The following is a 19,390-nucleotide window of genomic DNA, read 5'->3' as shown; positions in this document are numbered from 1 at the left end:
TTATGTGTCTTTCTGATTCTGATGCATGTTCAAGTTTGAGGACACTCTCTTAGGTCATCCACATTCCTTCTTTTCCCCCTGCTAAAACACTTCCTCGAGGAAAATTTTCACTCAAGATAACGGAGGGTAAACCTTTATGCCTTGTGTGTTTGGAAATGTCTTTCCTTGAGCATCCGAATTTGATGAGCTCACTGGCTGCTGGCCACATCATCATTTGCCTTCAAAGGTTTTGAAGTGTTAGTATTTGTCTTCCAATACCCAGTGTGAGGGAGGAAATGTCTGGGGCTCTAGGCATTTATTTGTACCTTTGTTAGTAACCTATTTTGCTTTCTCTCTCTAGAGCCACTAAAATAGTTGTTTTCTTATTTTGAAAGCTGGATGTTCTCTGACATTCTTTTCTTGCTTGTTTTGGCAGCGTGGTGGTATGGAGCATAGCCAAGAGAGATGCCATTTGTGGCAGCCCTGCGGCCGGCCTCAATGTCGGGAATGCCACCACCGTGGTGTTCTCTAGGTGCCGGGATGAGATGTTCGTTACTGCTGGAAAGTACGTCTCTACAGTCCAAGTTTCAGAAGCCATACATTCGACGTTTGCTTGCAGAAAAAAATGGGGTTATTCCAGTTTAGGGGAACATGTCTTTAGTTCTGGAAAAACACCTTACATTATAATTTTCATAGCTTTCATAGTCATTGAAAGTCCTTTTAGCTAAAACTTAAAAGGCTTTTAGCTGAATACCATTTTAAATATGAAAATTCTGTGATTTCTACTAGATGATTCTGCTGAGCTGCTAAACTCATCTCAAGTTCATTTATTTATTTATTTTGGTACTGGGATTTCAACCCAGGAATGCTTTACCACTAAGCTATATCTCTGGCCCTATTGATTTATTGATTTCACTTTTTCCCATTTTTTTTTAATTGGTGCATGATAGTTCTACATAATGGTGGGGTTTGTTGTTACATATTCATACATGCACACAATATAACAATATAGTTTGACCAATATTATTCCCTGCCTTTTATTTTTTTATTTGTAAACAAGGATCTTTTTAAGTTGCTGAAACTGGCCCCAATTGGTGATCCTCCTGCCTCAGTCTCCCAAGTCTCTGGAACTACAAGCATGCACCACCTCACCTGGCTCAGGTTCTTTTTTGTGGTTGAAAACAAATTATTTCCAATCTGTGCTCACAAAGTAATTTGCACAATTGCACAGATTCACTTACCGGTTGGTATTTCTCACCACCTGCTCTTGATTTAGGTCTCATGAAATGATATTTTGCAAACAAACTGTGCCAGGAATTTCAAAAGTTTGGACTATTAGCCATATGACATAATTTCCAGTGGGCCAGTTTTACACAGCTCACAGTGACCAAGTTGGACATCTGAACAGAGGTCTGCATCTAACAGAATGAATTATTTGCAGATGGACCATCAGAGCCCTGTTTAGAGTCTGGTAACCAGCATTTCAGTTTGAGGGAAGGTTAAACATGTACAACAGCATTCCTTTTTATGTCATGTACCAGTTCAAAGGTGAGAAATCTGAAAATATAGGGTTGAAGTACACACCGTTATCTCCATCTCCCTTCTGTGAAAGGTATACATAGTGGTTACTTTTCCAGGTAGAGTAAAGAATTGGTGCTGCTCTGCATCTGTCCTGTTTCCTGTGACATACTGCATACCTTTATCCCATGGCTAGTTGTGAGGAAAGATTTATTGAGAGTTGTGAAACTACCTGGCCTACGTGAAAGTCAGCCCCTGCCAAAAAAATCCTATGAGGACAGTGCTCCAAGGCAAGATCAACTGACCATGCCCTCCTCTGCCTTCTGAAGCCACAGATGACTCAGCTCCCTTCAGGGTTGCAGAGTGGCTTGGCTAAGCCGCTGTTTTATGGAGTTTTGTTGTTGTTGTTCCTCAGCAGCTGCTTATGCAGAAGGAGTTGGTCCATTTTAAGGCCCATGGGTGATGTTCACCAGGAGTCAAAACTAAAAATTTTATACCAATAAGAATTTTTTAGGGTAACCTATATTCCAAGTCTGCTTCAATTTCATGTGAGGCTGAAAATGTTAAGAGAAAGTTAACATTTTCAAAGAAGGTTTCTGTCACAGTACATGGGTACACGTATACCTGGGTCCTCTATCACAGTTTTGATTTCATGTATTCCATTATATTGTCCCCATGAAATAACCTAAACATTCCAGGATTTCAGTATCCAAATGCTACCTACCATTAAGACCAGGGAAAAGCCCTTGTTTTAACTTGGAAAATACAGTCAAAATAATTACTGAGCACTTAACATTGAACACTTCATGTCATTTTGGAGGCCAAAAAATAAAAACTGAACTTCATCTATTTTTAATTAATCTTTTCTGCCTTGAGGTATTTAGCTGAAGTCTTTGCGATGTTGACCTTGACATTTTAAAATAATTATTCAGATTAACTCATACATCAAGTACTGTGTTAGCTGCTAGCCTTAAACTTTCAGTTTCTTAGTCTCAATTTTCCTTCCTTGGAGACAGGACTGTTTCTACTAAAGTATTTCCCTTTAAAAAGTTTCCCTACAACTCAATACCTTGATTTATCCCTGTTGTCTAATTTGGTATGCCAAATAAACGTCTCCCCTCACCCTAACCTCTGGTAACCACCATTTCAGTCTCTGTTCCTATGAGTTCAACTTTCTAGATTCCACATGAGTGAGATCACGCCGTACTTATCTTTCTGTGATCATCTTACTTCACTTAGCATAATGTCTTTCCAGGTTCATCCACATTTTCACAAATGATAGGGTTTCTTAAGGCTGACTGAATATTTCCTGGTGTATATATACTACATTTTTTTAATCCACTCATCTACTGATGGACCCTCAGATTGTGTGCATCATGGTGACTATAGTTAATACATATACACATATAATGTGTATTTACAATATACATATGCAATATGTTTATGCAGTATATAGGAAACACTGTATCGAACTTTGCAAACAGAGTAGATCTTAGGTATTCTTACCACAAAGAAATGTGTATGAAGTAATCCGTATGTTTAATACCTTGATTTAGCCACTTCACAATGTGTGTGTATATGTATATAGTGTATATGTGTATATATACATATATATCTCAAAGCATCATGATGTATATAATTTTTACTTGTCAATTAAAAGACAGGAAGGGAGAACACAAAAAATAAAAAGGGAAAGAAACTTAAACTGGTTTTCTGTGCATTTCTTTCCTTGCTTAGGTGTATTTATGGTCAGAATAGAAAAGTGGAACATGCTCTTCAAGGTGAATGACGGATGGGCGTGAGTTACCACTCTGCTGTGTACAAGCTCTGCATTCTGTCTTGAGAGAGATGATCTGGAGAGATCAGAAAACCTACTTCTTAGGGTTATTGTGAGGATTGAGTGAAAGATCTTAAGTAGAGTGCTAGATCATAAAAAAAAAAAAAACTCTCAGAAATGTTCTCTTCAGCTTCTTCTTCAAGAGAATACAGAGAATGTAGAAGAGATGATGAAGCAATTAAATGGATATCCATTTGTGATTTTTCTTTATAGTGGGACAATTCGAGTATGGGAACTCGATCTCCCGAACAGAAAAATTTGGCCAACGGAGTGCCAAACAGGACAGATGAAAAGAATAGCCATGTGTAGTGCAGTAAGTATTGCTTCAAGTATTATTTTAAGCAACTATTGCTACAAGTTCCTGTTAAAGAGTATCAACCAAGGGGTGGGTGCTGTACGCTGGCCTGGGAGCAGGAAGACAAGCTGTAACATACAGAATATTGATGGGGAGGCACAGGTGAGAGCGAATGTCACTTCAGTTTTACTTATTTATTTGCAGTACTGGGGATTAAACCCAGGGGTGCTTTGTCACTGAGCTACACCCCTAGCCCTTCTTATTTTTATCTTGAGACAGGTTCTTGCTAAGTCTTTTAAAGCCTTGCTAGGTTGCTGTGGCTGGCCCTTAACTTGTGATTCTTGTGACTCAGTGTTATGATCGAAAAAGGTGTGACTTAGGCAGTTGGGGTGGGGGAGAAATAAAGAATGTCCACGCGTTTCTGCCCTAGTCAATGCTTTATTCACTCAGATCACTCAATACAATTTCACTCTATAGGTTCTTAATCAAGAAACCGACAATCCTTAATGCTAGGCACTGCAATACGCATAATCAGTTCACAGCGAACAATTCTAGATTAATTAATTCACAGCAAACAATCCTAGATTAATTCTAAGCACTGCAAACACACTTAATCATAACAGGCTCATGACAGACATTCCCTCTGCATGCTGAGTTCAAGCATTGGATCAAAAGTCTCAAGCCTTCGGCTCTAAGTCCAGCAGATGCACACTCACTCAGGTGATCAGGTCAGGAACCAAGGCAGGCTTCTCCATGGGGTGGAGCTGATGGCCGATTGAGGAGAGGGTTGTGGGGAGAAGTTGCAGCTCTCCCCAGGGGCAAGATGTGGCTGTAGAGTTTGAGATGAGGAAAATGTAGAGGATCAGCAAATGATGAGAAGTGTTGGGATGTCAGTCCAGGTCCTCATCAGGCTCTCAGCGTGAGGGTAGTAGGTATGGGCTGGCTGAATGTCTGTACACTTGCTCTATTATTTATACTAAATTTGGGGGTTGCTGACCCCCCTTTCAATTCTTATCAGCTACCACCAGATTTCTCAGTGACATCCTTTACCCTGGAGTTAAAACATCTGGTCTGATGGTCCCCTCCCTGATCCTTTCCCTTCCCCTCTTATCAGGTGAGGACAGCCTGCCAGAGGCTTCACTCTGAGTTTATCTGAGTGGGGGAAGAGTGACTTGTTTGTGCCTGAGGGCCATACTGGAGGGCTCCCTTAGGTGTGCCTGGTGAGACTGCAGGTTTCAAACTGAAGTTTTTAAAATGGAGTTGCTTAGACTAAGGCCTAAGGCCATCCTCACACTCAGCCTTGAAGTCATTGGGATTACAAACCCACATCAGTTTTACCCGGCTGTCGTCAGATGCCCAATATCTGTTTCACAAGGAGGGAACATGGTTCTACTGGAAGCAGTGTAGCCAGAGTGTGCTCAGAGCCCACAGTGTATCCCTATGTCACCAATATTGTTTTGTCACTGGAAGTTTGGTTTTTGATGGTAAAATATTATTGTTGAAATACATTCTCTACCTTAAAAAGAAATGATTAATGTTTTTTGTTTGTTTCCCAGTACTTGATATTGAGCCAGGGGTGATTTACCACTGAACTACGTCCCCAGCCATTTTTATTTTTATTTTTTAATTTTTTTTAATATTTATTTATTTTTTTAGTTATCGGCAGACACAACATCTTTGTCGGTATGTGGTGCTGAGGATCGAACCCCGGCCGCATGCTACCGCTTGAGCCACATCCCCAGCCCTATTTTTTAATTTTAATTAAAAAAATTTTTTTGGTACTGTGGATTTAACCCAGGGATACTCTACCACTGAGTCATATCTCCAGTCTCCATTTTTTAATTTTTAATTTTTGAGACAGGGTCTCACTAAGTTGCTGAGGCTGAGCTTGAACTTGTGATCATCCCACCTCAGCTTCCCAAGTAGCTGGGGTTATAGGTATGTGCCACTGTGCCTGGCAATATATTTTTAATCCGGATTCATAATCCATACACTTAACCTCATTCTTTATTGACTTATTCCTCTTATTTCGTGCATATTCATTTTATGGATATATTCTTCAGAAAATACGGAATAAAGCAAATGCATACCCTCTTTATTGAAGTCCGCATTCATCCTAAGAGCCCTTTGAAGGTGTCTGAGGAGTTGGGACGGGCAGGGCATGCATGTTAACATCAGACCTGAGTAGCTGTCCAGTGAAAGCCACGAGCTGATTGGAATCTAATATTTCCTGCAGGTCTGTGTTTGGCCCTGATTCTGCTCCTCTTGGAGCTGTTCTTACCCATCTTTGAGGCTGGGGGAGTAGAAGTAGCCATGAGCATCATCAGAAGTCATCTTCATGGAGTCTCAGGGAAGCTCACCCTCGCCCCTATCAGGGGTTCAAGGATTACTGAGGAAACAGGTCTTCAGGTTATGTTTTCTCTCTTCTCAGATGGCTGTGGATGACAGCTTTTTCTACCTTGGCACCACAACTGGAGATATTCTAAAGCTGAACCCCAGGACCAAACTTCTGGCAGACACTGGACCTGTGAAAGACAAGTACAGTTTAGTGAGTAGAGACTAATAAGTTCTGCTCTGTCCTGCCATTCTCCCCCCTCAACTAGCAACACAGACTTTCACTAATAAAGAGTCTGTAGAAAAAAAACCCAAAAAATCAGTTACATACCCAAGTCCACACCTAAATTTGCAAAGTTCACTGGCTAATTCTCTAAGTCCTTATCTTTGGTTATTTTTGTTCCTTTCTTTTCCTTCTTCTCTTCCCCCATCTTCTTTCCCTTTCTTTATTTTTCTTTTGCACTGGAGATTGAACCCAGGGGCACTTTACCATTGAATTGCAATTATACCCCCAGTCCTTTTTTGTATTTTTAAATTTGAGACAGGGTCTCCTCTCTAAGTTGCTGAGGCTGATCTCAAACTTGAGCTCCTCCTGCCTCAGTCTCCTGAATTACTAGGATTATAAGAATGCACCACATTTTTTTTTTGGCATCTGATTATTTTTCAGTGCAAAGACATTATGAGGTGCCCTTGATTAGGAAATCAGCACCATTCCTTTTCTCACCTCCTTAATGTACAGGGTCTGTCACTTTGTGATTTGGAACCATATTGGTTTCAGCCCAGTTGCCATATGTAAAAAAACATTCTCTTTGATCTATAAGAAACACATACACACACACACACACACACACACACACACACATATAGGCACCTACATAGGTGTACATGTGTATGTTCCCTTTTCGACTCTAATAACTTTATCTTGGATTTTATTTTAGACTTAGCTAACATTACAAGTCATGAGTGAGACCTAGAAACAACCCCAGTGTTCATATTTTCAGAATTCCTAACAAAAGTCCACTGAACAATGTTAGTATTTAAACAAAATATAAACTCTACCATCAAATTATTTTATATAATAAATGCTGCTATTCCCAGCACCCTCAGAAAGTTCCAAAGGCTGTTTCTGCTAAACTGAATTTAAAAGTTTCTCCTAAGTTCTACACCTGCCTATCTCATTTCTGATAACAGAACAGATGGTTCTAACTAAGCTTATTTAGATCCTTCTCCACTGAGCAGATATTCTCAAGAAACTTTGAAATATTGCACTGTGCTCCTGGGAAAATGTCAAGAGTTTTTTTAATCATATAATCATTTAAAATTCAAGTCTTTAAAGTGAGCCATGAAAATGGAGAAAAGCTCTGGTATAGGTAGAGAAGATTTAGAAATAATTCCAGAGGAGATCAAAGTGTAGCCTACATTGATATTTTTCTAATTATTTTAAGAGGAAAGTAGATCAAGTTAAAGAAAGGCAAGTCCTAGAACCCTGCCAGTTCCAACAGCTGAGATACTTCCAAAGACACTACTTGAAAAACCGCTGGTCTGGATACTTCTCTGCCTGCCAGCATTTGGAAACTAAGTGCCTCTCCAGAAAGGGTGCTGACTGTCTTTGTGTCCTTCAAACATGGAGCACACAGATCTCCTATGGATGCTTTAATTCCTGATCATTCAGGTCTGATAATAAATTCTGCAAAGCAATGATTTCAAGACATCTTTTATAGAGATGATAAGAAAATAATGCTTTTGAAGGGAAGGTGTAAGAAGTGCCACTGAGGATGTTGGGATCCTGGACAGTTATCCCTTTTGAAACACTACTTCAAAGTTTGCTTTCTGGGTAGAGAGGCAAAACATTGGAATGAAACCAGGCACAGTGGTACATGCCTGTCATCCCAGTGACTTGGGCAGCTGAGGCAAGAAGATCACAAGTTCTAGTTTAGCCTCAGCAGCTTAGTGAGACCTTATCTCAAAATAAAACATGACGATGGCTGGGCACAGTGGTGCATACCTGAGTACCTGTAATCCCAACAGCTTGGAAATCTGAGGCAGAAGAATTGCCAGTTCAAAACCAACCTCAGCAATTTAGCAAGACCCTAACCAAGTTAATGAGACCCTGTCTCAAAATAAAATATTTTTAAAAAGAGCTGGGGATGTAGCTCAGTGATTAAGCATCCCTGGATTCAATCCTCAGTACAAAAAAAAAAAAAAAATGACAGGATGTAGCTCAATGATAAAGTGCCCCTGGGTTCAATTCCCAGTAGTGAAATTAGTTAATCAATTACTTGGATTGGTTTAAATTTAACCTGTTAGGTATAAAGCACTAAAATGAATAAAGATGATGACAACAATGAGGACAATAATGTGCGTGTTTTATAAGATCTGTATGAGGAATCGTACAAAACACTGATGAAAAAAATCAGAGAACTACATTTTAGAGAAATATTTCATGTTCATTTCTCAATATTGTCAAGATGTCAGTTCTTCCAACTTGATCTATAGATTCAATGTAATTGCAATCAAAATTCCAACACGTTATCTCATGAATATTGACAAGCAGATTCTAAGAAGGTTACATACAGAGGCAAAAGACCCCAAAGAGCAGCATAATACTGAAGAAGAATAAAGCTGGAAGACTAATATTACCCAACTTCAAGATTTATCAAAAAACTGCACTAATCAAGACAGTTATTATTTGGGTCAAAGAACAGACAAATCAATGGAACAAAACAAAGAGCCCAGAAATATACCTTCATAAATATACTCAAGTAATCTTTGAGAGAGGACCTAAGGTTATAAATGTCAAAACAAGTGGATATCCACATGCAAAACAAACTAAAAACTACACATAGACCTTACATCCTTGATGAAAATTAACTGAAAATGGACAACAGACCTAAATATAAAATATAAGACTCTTAGAATATAAGATGACAGGACATGATGGCACATGCCCCTGTAATTCCAGCTGTTCAGGAGGCTGAGGCAGGAGGATGGCAAGTTCAAGGCCAGCCTCAGCAACTTAGCCAGAAACTGTCACAAAATAAAACAAAAAGGGCTGAGGGTGTGGCGCTGTGGCAGAGCACTCATTTAGCATGCACAAAGTCCTGGGTTCAGTCTCCATTATTACAAAAACCAACCAATCAAACCAACAAAAATCCTAGAAGATAGCACTAGAGAATATCCAGATGATCTAAGGCTAGATATAACACCTAAGGTGCAATCCATGAAAGAAAGAATTCTTAAAATAGTCTTCATTAAAATAAAAATGCGGCTCTGAAAAAAACACTAAAATGAAAAGTCATATCATGGAGCGGGAGGAAAATGTTTGCAAAGGACATATCTCATAAAACATGTAATTCTAGTTCCTGCCTTCATATTCTTGAGTCTTAGTTTCTCTTCTCAGACATAGTGAAAAGGCTTGTGAGCCAGAGCAGGCAAAATTCAGTTTATAGCAACTTGAAAGTAACTCATTTTATCATATTCAAACTTCATTAAGAAGCAAGCTTATTAATTCTCTGGTTATATTATTGTTGGATATTTTAAGGTCTAATATTGGCAATTGTCATTTTGCATGACTCTAACAGAATCTGATACTAGGTAATTTATAGACAGTAGAAGTCTATTTGGCTCATGGTTCTGGATGCCAGAAAGTCCAAGAGCTTAGCACTGCATCTGGCAGGGGACTGTGTTCTTTATCATCCCATGGGGGAAGGTAGAAGAGGAAGGGAATATGAGAGCAAAAGAGCAAAAGAGATCCAAAGTTACTTTTTATTATTATAATGATTTATTATTTATGAGAGATAGGACCTGTCCAGACTGACCTTGAACTCCTGGGCTCAGGTCATCCTCCCACCCCAGCCTTCCATGTAGCTGGGACTACAAACTCATTTTTTTTTAAAACAAGCCTACTTTTTTATGCAACTTTTTTTTCCTTTTCTTTCCTTTTTTTTTTTTTTTTTTTTTTTCCTATACTGGGGATCAACCTAGGGAAAAGACAAGCTCTCTACCACTGGGCTACACCATTAGTCCCAACAAGCCCACTCTCTTTTTTTTTTTTTTTTTTTTTTTTTTTTTTAAAGAGAGAGTGAGAGAGGAGAGAGAGAATTTTTAATATTTATTTTTTAGTTGGCGGACACAACATCTTTGTTGGTATGTGGTGCTGAGGATCGAACCCGGGCCGCACGCATGCCAGGCGAGCGCACTACCGCTTGAGCCACATCCCCAGCCCCAAGCCCACTCTCAATAATGACATCAGTCCACCATTCAGGACAGACCCTTCAAGACTCAGTCTCCTCTTATTAGGCTCCACCTCCCAACACTGCTGCACTAGGGATTAAGTTTCCAGCACTTGAACTTTGAGAGACGCATTCAAACCCTAACAGTACTACATCATTTAAAAATTAAAACTTGGAAAATTGCTTTGAATTTTAAATAGGTTTCTAACAAGGCTATGCACTCGCTGCCTTAAAATGCAGAAAATACCGTCACCAAACAGTAAGGAGCATTTTGTGCTGTCTCTGGCTGTCAGATACGGTCCCTTTGCATTTGTAAGAATAAAGTTCTGGTGAGCATGATGGCAACTGAAGGGCTAACATTGCTGCGGCTGTGTTTCCGCCTTCTGCTCTAACTGAATTTAAGTGGATGCGAAAGCATTAATGTTTAATATATGCAAAAGGCACAGATGATTGCAGGGAGGAAGTGTGGGGAAGCAGGTCTTCTTCTTACGGGACTGGGAGGCGACTTCCTAGCACATGAGCTTATTGTTGGCATCAAATTTCCTTGGCCAACCTCGGGGTACATCCGCACAGTCCCTTCATGAACTTCACCATGCAATATGTGCATCATCAGGGCCCAGGCCGTGCTCACCATATCAGGCATTGCATTCATTTATTTTTATCTTTGCAGTACTGGGGATAGAACCCAAGGCCTTATGCATGCTAGGCAAGTGCTCTACCACTGAGCTATACCGTCAGCCCTTTGTGTTAATTTTTAATGATGAGACCACCTGACCTTTTCTCCCCCTAGGGAGTGTCGGCGATCAGATGCCTGAAGATGGGGGGTTTGTTGTTAGGCTCTGGAGCCGGACTGCTGGTCTTCTGTAAAAGCCCCAGCTACAAACCCATCAAGTAAGTTCTGGGCCCCCAGAATTGGGGCAGATCAAGACCCTCTAGAGGGAGGTTCATCTTAAGTCAGCAATTAATAGGACATTGGCAAAGTAATATTTGGCTAAAGAATTTCATCTTGCTATTAAAACCAGCTGTTAGAATCACAATATAGAATGGTTTCTTTGCTAATGAAAAGGCATCTGTTGAATGAACCAAAATTGTCCACTATGACCCAGAGGGACACTGCCCTTTTATTAAATATGTAATTTTTAATTTAACTAACCTATTGATCCATAGCAAAGGAAATATGATGTAATTAACTTATTCCCTCAACCCTCAAATTTTAAACTTTCAAAATTGATATAGTCAATGAAATTTATTATGCAATGGATACCTCTTATGAATAAGACACGGTGCTAGTAGTCACGTTTTTGAATACAAACAGGCAATGTTCAACAGCTATTCTTGTAGATACTGTACTATGTAATTTTCATGACTAATCTAGTTAAAATAATTTATTTTATTTTATTTATTTTTAAGGTAAATTAAAAAATAAATAAAATACATGTAAATAAAACCTACATTGTCATTAACACGTACTTATCCATCACCTCCTCCACCCAAACCAGTGGGCTGGCTACAATATTAAAAATAAAGAAAAATAAGATATGGTTTTTGTCCTCCCAGAACTTAACAGTCTGGTTTGGGGATAAAGTATATTACACAGGGAAAAAAAAGGTCACTACAGTACAAGATAGCATATTAGCCCAAACATCATGGTCCAGCTAAGGTAAAATACATCATGGTAGAGAAAATCAGAGAAAAGAGTAGATGAAGAGATAGCGAATTCACTCCACAGTGGAGCCAAGGCCAAACTTGAACTTGGCTCCAGAAAAAGCCATATACCCTAACCAAGCTCCCTCAGTATGGCCTCTGCTTACCTGCAGGAAGCCAGGGGTATTTGCATATGCATGGTGGAAAGGAACACCAGCTGTCTTTGTTTGAACAAATCTGTGCTGAGCACTATTCTAGGTATTAGGATGTCTCAGTGAATCAAAAGAAAAGTTTGCCTGCCCTCATGCAGCTTACATTCTAGCAGGATGGGAAAGAATAAATAATAAACAAAATAAACAAGAAAGTACATACAGTAATCACCCCATCTGTGGGAGATAAATTCCAAGACCTCCCAGTGGATGTCTGAAACCATGGATGGGACTGGACACTGAACCATATATGTTATTTTTTTCCTATTCATATCTACTTATGATAAAGTTTAATTTATAAATTAGATACAGTAAGAAATTAATAAGGGCTGGGGGTGTGGCTCAGCTGTAGAGTGCTCACCTAGCACGTGCAAGACCCTGGGTTCCACCCTCAGCAACACATAAAAATAAGTAAAATACAGGTATTGTGTCCAACTATAACTAAAAATAAATAAATATTTTTAAAAAGAGAAATTAACAAGTTAACAGAAAAACTAACACACACTTGTTTTTCCTTCTTCACAACTTCCTAGATAAAAAGATTTGTTCTTAGCAATCTCAGCATACGATTTATTTTGAAGTTGAGAACGTCCACCTTTTCACTTAATGCCTTTATGACTTCTCTTTGGCATATCTGAATTGCCAGCGTCACCCCTCTTGTGTTTTGGGGTGTTATTAAGTACAATAAGGATTACTTGATCTCAAGCACTGTGCTATCAAGACAGTTGATCTAACAACCAAGATGGCTAGCAAGTGACTTGGGGATGTGTAGCATACATGGCATGGCCATGTTGGACAAAAGATGCTTCATGTCTGGAGTGGGAAGATCAGGAAGGCACAAGTGTTCAGCACACAACTCAGAATAGCATGCAATTTAAGACTTATGAATTGTTTCTTTCCAGAATTTTCCCTTTAATATTTTCAGATGGTAGATGGCATAGGTAACGAAAACCATGGAAAGCAAATCCGCAGACCGCAGGAGGGGGAGCAGGCTGTTGTAATATTAAAAGGTGATGAGTACACTGGAAAAACACAAAGTAGGGGAGAGGATGAGATACAATTTTAAATTCAGTGGTCAAAAGAGGTCTTATTAAGAATGTATTTGTACTGGTTGGTTTTGTTCATATGAAAGGCTGTAAGGGACAGAAGCAACTTAAAAATAATGCTGCTGGGCTAGGGATATAGCTCAGTTGGTAGAGTGTGCTTGCCTCACATGCACAAGGCCCTGGGTTCAATCCCCAGCACTGCAGGAAAAAAAAAAGGTGGCCCACGCCTGTAATCCCAGGACTCAGGAGCCTGAGGCAGGGGATCATAAGCTGGAGGCCAGCCTCAGAAACTTAGTGAGACCCTGTCTCAGAAAAAAAAAAAAAACTTAAAAGGGTTGGGGATATAGCTCAGGGGTAGTGTGCCCCTGGGTTCAATCCCTAATAATGCAAAAAAAAAAAAAAAAAAAAAAAATGCTGCGTAGACTCTGGATACATGAAGTAAATATAGTAAATTAGTTCCCTAATTTTTTAATATGCAAACGTTCCCATTGTGATAAAGATAATTAGACTCAGAGCAATTATTACAAGGCTTATGGTGTGTTTCCAAAATAGTCCTATGTGACAGTGAAGGGTTCCGTTAGAGCCTATGATTTCTGCCTCCTCGGGTTTTAGTAGAGAGGTAAAGCAGCCCATGTGAGCAGTCATAGAGACTAGAAAGGAAAATTGAGGCTGACTTGTGGCTCAGTGGTAGAGCACTTGTCTACCATGTGTGAGGCAATGGATTTGATTCTCAGCACTGCATACAAATAAATAATAAAAAAAAAGGGTCCATTGACAACTAAATATTAAAAAAAAAAAAAAAAACAAAACAGGAAAATTGCCTGATCCAAGCAGACTACTGGAGTTCCCAGACCTCTGGCTCCCCTTTAACTACTGAACTTCACCTTCTCTTCAGGGATCCCAGATACCAGCAGCCGGTATTTCTTGGCTGCCCTCTCTGGGCTCCTAGAGCACTTGGCTGTGTTATCACTAATCTTGACCACAGCCCTGTCAAGGAGGAATTGCCCTGTGGGTTGTGTAAACTGAGGCCAAAAGTTTCTGACACATGGTCCCAGAGCCACAGACCTGTAGTTAGCAAAGGAGCTGAGCTCCACCCCCAGCCCAACTGGGCTTATTATATATATATAAATATAAAAACTTGTGTTTTTCCTTCCTTCATCAACTGTTTGGTGTCTCCTCAACAAACAGATCTACCTAAAACATCCCATTTCCCAGGCTGGCTCCTTGCGCCAGAACCCTCATTGAATTCTTATTGTCCAAACAAAATTAGTTGCAAAGCAATGGGTTGAGTTGCTAGTACCTCAATGATTTATATATTCTTATTTTAAGGTTCTGGCAGAGATAATTACTATGAGCATTTTATATTTCTTGCCTTTTTTTATTGATACATATAATTAAATATGTGTGCTTTTTTTAATTTTAATTTTTTGTGGTGCCAGGGATCAAAACCAGGGCCTCATACATGCTAAGCAAGCACTGTCCCACTGAGCTCCCCCCCCAGCTCAACTGTGCTTATTATATATATAAAATTTTGTATGCTAATTTTTACAATTTTATATAGGCATCATAAACATTTCCAATTTTACTACAGGATATTTTTATGATGATGATAATATATATATAACATATAACCTTTTAAATCACATCATTTGAATGGCTAGGCAAATATTCTATAAAGTCAATGTCCCATAGATCATTATTTACCCATTCTATTATAATTGGATATTTTAGGTTGTTTTCAACATTTTACTTTTAGATAAGGTTATAATAGCATCTGTTGACATACAGGATCTCCCATGCCCCAATTTTAGGGTTATTTTCAAGAAATGGAATTAATAAATAAATCACTGAGTCATGATCATGGTACCCACAAGCCTGCCCATCTTGCACAACCCATTTCAAACTACCTCTCACTGAAGAATCTCCTCTGACTATTGTAACATTTGAGGACCTCTCACTTTTCTGGCCTTAGGGACACAACAGTGTAAATAACCCATGCCTTTCCAACTGTGTCACTTCCTTGAGGGAATGTCCCAAATCACCTGCCTGACTTATATCCTCTGTAATGCTTCAGATGGTCAATATAACTTGATGGTTGAGTGAGTCTACTTTTTTTTTCCTTCCAGAAAAGAAAAATGAAGTTAAGCTGCTTCATTTCAACTTACATTTCCCCTCATCCTGTTCTTTTAAGTATTTCTGAATAGATGATACATATACAAAATTCAAAGGTACAAAAAATATCCATTAATTTGAGTGAACCTACTTTACCTTTTTGCTTCTCTTAAAGGAAAATTCAGTTACAAGGTGGCATCTCTTCTATTGCCCTGCGAGGAGAAGGACACCAGTTTTTTGTAGGAACAGAAGAATCACACATATATCGTGTCAACTTCACAGATTTCAAAGAGACTCTCATTCTAACATGCCACTTTGAAGCTGTCCAGGACATTGTCTTTCCATTGTAAGTAGAACAAGAAAATGGGAATGTAGAAGTCTGATGCAGTGTGCAAGGAAATTTTTAATTTATGAATGTATTTTCAACATCTTCTAGCACAATTATGATTTTTTTCTGCCTTAAAGTTTTCTAGTGTAGTGAATTATTTTAATAAACTTCCTAGTGTCTTCCATGCAGTTACATTCATTTCCCAATTGAAATTTGGACTTCTTTAGAATGTTGACTTTTTGCAGTGGCACACACCTGTAATCCCAGTGGCTCTGGAGGCTGAGGCAGAAGGTTTGCAAGTTCAAAGCCAGCTTCAGTAATTTAGCGAGTCCCTAAGCAACTTAGCGAGGCCCTGTCACTAAATAAAATATTATAAAGGGTTAGGGATGTGGTTTGGTGGGTAAGCACCCTGGGTTCAATTCCTAGTACCAAAAAAAAAAAAAAAAAAAAAAGAATGTTGACTTTTTAAATAGACCCATCATGGAAAGTGGTTATGTGCCTGTCAAAACTTTTCTGTTTTCCCAATGCCATCTGAAAACAAACAAACAAACAAACAAACAACTTAGCAATATTTTTCTCCCAAATTTCTGTCCAGTCATTTTTCAAGACCTCTGGGTGTCTTCTAGATTTGACAGACTTCATGGTGGTGGACATGAGCTCTTCTGCATCTAATGGCTATAATTCTTGGTCAATTTCACTCCAAACAAGTAAAACAAATATCCATCAGCAATTTTGATGTCCAAAAGGGCTTCCATCATTGTTTGCCGTTACTTGACTTTGAAACACATTTTGTCTTTGGTGAGATCCATCCCATGCAACTCGTCAGACAGGTTTTTGCTCTGAACTTCCTCAGTGTTCAACCTGAACTTATAAAACTCAAAATCACTGTTCTATAGGTCAGCAAGTCTTATTTTCAAAAACTCAGACCCTGAAGGGGATGCAGATCAGTGGCAGAAGCTTTCCTTAGCAGACTGAAGGCCCTGGATTTGATCCCTAGCACTGTAACAGAAAAGCGACTAACCAAACAGAAAAGTTTTGGCAGACACATATCCGTTCCATGAGGGGTTTATTTAAAAAGTCAACATTCTAAGAAAGTCCAGATTTGAGTTGGGAAAACCAGTGTAACTCATACAAAGAAGATAGGAAGTCTATTAAAATAATTCATGACACCAGAAATGAAACAAAACAACAAAAGAAAGCCCTTGAGACAATGAGCTGTAGTTTGGGTTCCCTAATTCCTTGTGATTCAGTTCTCCTAAATATTTCTAATGGGTAAATGGCACATGCTTTCCAATTAAGTGAGTCTTTATTTGAATTGGGATCATTTCTGTCTCAATTTTTCCTCTTTTTCTAAGCTTGGTAGATTCAATCTTTGAAATTGTTTGGTCCCTGTGCTTTTTATCAAGGTAGATTTTTCAATGATCTTTTCGATTTTTGTATAGTTGTTGTTCAAGTTTTTGTACTTCTCCTTTTTTTCTTTCCTTGGCTTTATACAAAAAGCTTCATTGAAATGTAATTGAAGTACCAGAAAGTTCAACCGTTTAGAGTATACAGTTCAGTGGTTTTGATCATAGTCACAAAGATTTGCCACCATGGCCGCAACCGATCTAATTTTTAAAACATTTCATTATCCTTCAAAACACAAAACAAAACTAAACCCTGCCAACAATTCACTGCTCATCCTTCTTTGCTCTCTTTCCATCCCCCAGTCCTGGGCAAACACTGTCAATGGGATTTTCCTGTTTTGGACATTTATAATACGTATGATCGTTTGTGACTGGCTTCTTTCCCTTAACATAATGTTTTTAAGAACAATCTATATAGGATGCATCAGTACTTCACTCCTTTTTTATTGCTCAATACGTTCCATTATATGGCTCTGCTTTATTATCTGTTTATTCACTGATGGCTATTTGTGTTGGTTCCATATTTTTTTTACTTTTATGAATAGTTATGCCTTTCTGCATCATCCATTTTGGCAATTTGTATATTCCTAAAATGCACCCATTCTATCTCGTTGGCATAAATTTATATATATATGAGATCAACTTACAAAGCTGAGGGCTAGAAGGGTCTTTGTCAAGCAAGGGAGATGGTAAGACTGTGGCCATATTCATAGAGTGAAACAGGGGCCTTATAAATATATAGAAGAATGTCTTTTGAATCATAATTTCTGTTTTGGAAATCATGGGAAAATCTCTCTGGATAGTATCAGATGTAAGAAAAAGTCAGACCAGGCATAGCAGCATACTCCTGTAATTCCAGCAACTCAGGAGTCTGAGGCAAGAGGATCATAAGTTCTATACCAGTCTGGGCAACTTAGTGATACCCTGTCTCAAAACAAAATAAAATAAATAAATAAAATAAAAATGGCCAGGATATATTCAGGGGTAGAGGGCTTGTAGCCCTGGGTTCAATCCCTAGTGTAGAAAAAAAAAAAAAAAAAAAAAAAGAAGAAGAAGAAAAGAAAAGAAAAATAGTTAGGCAGGGGAGGTGGGCCTGTACCTGGAGAGTTCAAGTTTAATGTTTCCTTTTTTTCTTTTCCTGTCTTTTGTTTTAGTGATTATGTTTTATTTGGCCCAACCTTCTTCCCTGCTACACACAACTTGGAAACTATTTATTTTAGTCATTTAATTGTAATCCTTATTTTTTTCAGGTCCTGGGGATGAATCCAGGGGTGCTTTACCACTGAGCTACATTCCCTAGTCCTTTTAATTTTTATTTTGAGACAAGGTCTTGCTAAGTTGCTGAGGGTCTTGCAAAGTTGATGAGGCTGGCCTCAGGCTTGTGATTTTCCTGCCATGGCTTCATGAGTTGCTGGAATTACAGATATGCACCACCATGCCCGGCTAACTTTTAATATACGTATTCAAATAAATGTTTTTGTCAAACACTGGAATTTACAAACATTGATATCCTGTCTTCCATAAAAGCAAGAGTATTTATGTGTGTGTGTTAATGGGGATTAAGCCCAGGGGATCATGCCTGTCAGGCAAGCAGCCTACCAGTAAGTAACATCCCCAGCCCTTTTTATTTTGAGTCAGGGTCTTGCTAAGTTGCCCAGACTGGCCTCCAACTTGTGATCCCCCAGCTTTGACCTCCAGCAGCTGGGATTACAGGTGTGTACCACCACACCCAGCTAAGAATCAGTATATTTTTATTTCTCTCTCCATCATTCCTCTACTATCTCCCATGCTAAAATTAATGGGGAATTATAGATGCATATTACATTATCATTGCTTATTTTTTTTCCAAGTAAGTACTTAGATTTAACTAAATTATGTTCTTTGCTTTTGTTATGCTTGTTTCACACGCCAGTGGAATCCTCTTAGATTCTTCTGTTTTGAAAATTCAGAGACAATCTTTTTTTCCTCTTTCCACATTTTTTATTGGTGAATTATAGTTGTTGTACATAATGATGGGATTTGTTGTTACATATTCATACACGGACACAGTGTAACAATGGGACTTGGCCAATATCACTGTCCAGCAGTTAACCCTTCCTCCCCAGCACCCTTTGATTTTCATGAGATCCCTGCCCCACCACAACTATCTTTCTTTCTTTTTTTTTTTAATTTTTTTTAATATTTATTTTTTAATTTTTGGCGGACACAACATCTTCGTTTTGTATGTGGTGCTGAGGATCGAACCCGGGCCGCACGCATGCCAGGCGAGCGCGCTACTGCTTGAGCCACATCCCCAGCCCCCTATCTTTCTTTCTTTCTCTCCAGCTTCCACATATGAGAGAAAATATAAACCCTTGACCTTCTGAGTTTTACTTATTTTGCTTAACACAATGGTCTCTAGTTCCATCCATTTTCAAGCAAACGACCCAATTTCATTTTTCTTTATGGCC

At 38.8% G+C, this 19,390-nt stretch overlaps 1 protein-coding gene across 2 annotated transcripts in view; it reads left to right on the top strand.

The window, feature by feature from the left end:
- Positions 1-19,390, top strand: part of CFAP52 (cilia and flagella associated protein 52) — a gene marked incomplete at both ends in the record, with an annotated part of 49,392 nt that overhangs the window by 13,486 nt on the left and 16,516 nt on the right. For both annotated transcript variants that reach the window (XM_081271726.1, XM_081271725.1), the window contains 5 exons: positions 416-544; positions 3,548-3,647; positions 6,061-6,177; positions 10,986-11,086; positions 15,382-15,552. In XM_081271726.1, coding sequence (XP_081127852.1) covers positions 416-544; positions 3,548-3,647; positions 6,061-6,177; positions 10,986-11,086; positions 15,382-15,552 — 618 coding nt within the window. The remainder of the gene's footprint in view (positions 1-415; positions 545-3,547; positions 3,648-6,060; positions 6,178-10,985; positions 11,087-15,381; positions 15,553-19,390) is intronic.

Source organism: Spermophilus citellus (assembly GCF_964194105.1).
Source record: "Spermophilus citellus genome assembly, chromosome: 17".
Classification (NCBI taxonomy): Eukaryota; Metazoa; Chordata; class Mammalia; order Rodentia; family Sciuridae; genus Spermophilus; species Spermophilus citellus.
Note: the sequence above shows the minus strand (reverse complement) of the source record. Positions and strands in the feature narration are given on the sequence as shown.